Here is a 2,500-nt window from a genome sequence, read left to right as displayed (position 1 = left end):
CGAGAGCTGGAGAGAATGAAAGAAAGATAAAGAAAGAAAGAAAGAGAGAGAGAGAGAGAGAGAGAGAGAGAGAGAGAGAGAGAGACTTTCTTGATGAATGAAGAATGTAAATAGATGGTATGGATTAAAGTAACAAGAAATTAATTTTTTCTAGTTGGTTTACTTTGAAATGCTCATGGATTCACTTGCTTCCATATCACAAAGACACATATACTTACACACATATAAATAATTTATCTCTCTCTCTCTCTCTCTCTCTCTCTCCTCTATATATATATATATATATATATATATATATATATAAAATTATATATTATATATATATATATATCATTTGCACATACTCTCTCTCTCTCTTAAACTCTCTCTCACGCACACATACACACACAAACACACAGACACACACATATATATACACAAACACACACATTCTCTCCCTCTCTTTATCATAATATTCTGGTAAATCTGAATTAATCACAAATACACAATATAATTACAGATGTTCATCCCATTAGACCAAGCACCACCAATTTCATTTCGACACAGAATTTACATAGATACTGCAAACATTCACTCACTTGCAATTATTATTGCACAAAATCAAATAACAATAAAAATGTAAGTTTCCGTCAACAAAATTTATCAAATAAATGTAGGCATAGAAATAAATTTAATAGCTGATAGTTCATTAACATAAAGGAAATAAATATGTATTCCTCTGCATGAAAAAGTAGCTCCTTTAACCAATTAATGAAATGAAATCTGTTATAAAACAAAGTTCCAAAGTCCTTCTTTGGAACTAGAAATAACAGCTAATGAGTACCAAAGGAGTAGCATTCTCATGGAGCGCCAATTTGCCCTCAATACAAACTCTTAACTTTTATTTTAGCTGCTCAAAGAGACAATCGACGATTTTATCAAATCTGAGTTTCAACAACTGGTTGAAGGCGAACGATTTTCAATGCTGAGTCACCTATTTTTATGTCAATGGATTAAACTGGAACACTTTGAATGAAAGCATACTTTTGGATTTTCATAGTTATACGATGTAGTACTAGTACCTACATATTTGAAAATAGTTACTTTGTAGTTACTTTGTATGATTTAAGCTCTGAGCCGAAAAAGAAAAGACTGAAATCGAAACCCAAATCCTTAAACAACATGTTACATTACACAATATATAGAATTGCATTTAAAAACACCAAACAGTTAATTTATTATTCTCGTCAATATCTGTTTATCGTTGAAAATCGTTGGAAAGACCGCACGTCGAAAGATCATCAACAGGTAATTGAATGAAGTCTGTAAGAAAACAGAAATGAAGAGAGAGAAAAAAAGATAAAATAATATTATGTTAGACATGATAGTGTATTTTTGTGGCATATACATTGTAATCAAACCGCTCGATTCAAATATCGAGCAACTAACAGTAATAATCAAACCATCTCTGTATCTGTCAATTTATTAATTTAGCTATTTTGAATTTTGAGTACAATGGCACTCAGAGTCGATGAACTCCATTTTATTTTATGTTTCTGGTAATGAATTTCATTTAACCAGTTAACCGCTATACTCTGGAAAAGCTCTTAATTAAACATTTGGTCAGAAAACGCGTCCTTTAAATATCGATTTATTTAAAGGACTCTCATCTTGGCAAAGTCCCTGGTTTGAGAGTTTTGGCAAGATGACGGTCATTTAAATCGGTCGATACTTCAAATATTGTTCCGTAAATCCACAGAAGTTATCCTTATGTTACGATTTTATTTTTTATTGAGTTACTCCATAGTTTTTGGGAGGAGAGAGTTGTGTGGAATCTAGTTAAGCAAGGATTTTATTTTCACAACATATGTATTTATCTTCTTGATAAGCAACGAAACGGCCTGTCAAAGTTTTAAAAAAAAAACAAAAAACGATAGGTATATGTATTACTAAAAATAGCAATCATCTATCATAGAGCTGTAAACGCTAAAAGGGGAGAATATATGTTTCATAATCATAAATAAGGTTACTCACTTTATCTTCTATTAGTCACGATAGTACCCTCGATATCCGCTGTACATAGCAGGTCTACTGTGACGTACCACTCGGGTACCCCGAACCATAGGTTGGCGACCATAGCTTGGATATATGCCACGACCAGTAATAACATGTCCTCCGGTCACAATAGGCAAACCAACACCTCCATGAAATCCACCATCAAAACCACCGCTTGCACCTGCTCCAAAAGGACCCCTGATACCACCCTCAACGGCTCCCCGCGCCTCTCCAGCCATCCCTGAAATTCCTGCGTCCAATCCAGCGGAGAGTTTGGTTCTCCCGCCAACGGCAGCACCACTTGGGCGTCTGGCAGAAAATCCTGCGTCGAGATTTCTACGCACTGAAGCTCCTCCAAAAGGTCTGAGTCCCTCTTTGCCGTCACTGTAGAGATGACCTTCTGCGGTACCGCCCAGGATTCCTCTAACGGCGCCCTCAAGGTCCAACCTTCTGGCACTACTCGTTA

At 35.5% G+C, this 2,500-nt stretch overlaps 1 protein-coding gene across 2 annotated transcripts in view; it reads right to left on the bottom strand.

The window, feature by feature from the left end:
* Window positions 1-320: 320 nt before the first annotated feature.
* Window positions 321-2,500, bottom strand: part of LOC144974913 (uncharacterized) — a 6,167-nt gene continuing 3,987 nt past the window's right edge. For both annotated transcript variants that reach the window (XM_078918411.1, XM_078918422.1), the window contains 2 exons: window positions 2,014-2,500; window positions 321-1,302 (listed from right to left, as the gene is read on the bottom strand). The exon at window positions 2,014-2,500 is cut by the window's right edge and continues 88 nt beyond it. In XM_078918411.1, coding sequence (XP_078774537.1) covers window positions 2,025-2,500 — 476 coding nt within the window. In that variant the 3' untranslated portion in view covers window positions 321-1,302; window positions 2,014-2,024. The remainder of the gene's footprint in view (window positions 1,303-2,013) is intronic.

Source organism: Berghia stephanieae, chromosome 1 (assembly GCF_034508935.2).
Source record: "Berghia stephanieae isolate SIO BIC M18660-M18661 chromosome 1, UCSD_Bste_1.3, whole genome shotgun sequence".
Lineage (NCBI taxonomy): Eukaryota > Metazoa > Mollusca > Gastropoda > Nudibranchia > Aeolidiidae > Berghia > Berghia stephanieae.
This window is presented reverse-complemented; position numbering and strand designations above follow the sequence as displayed.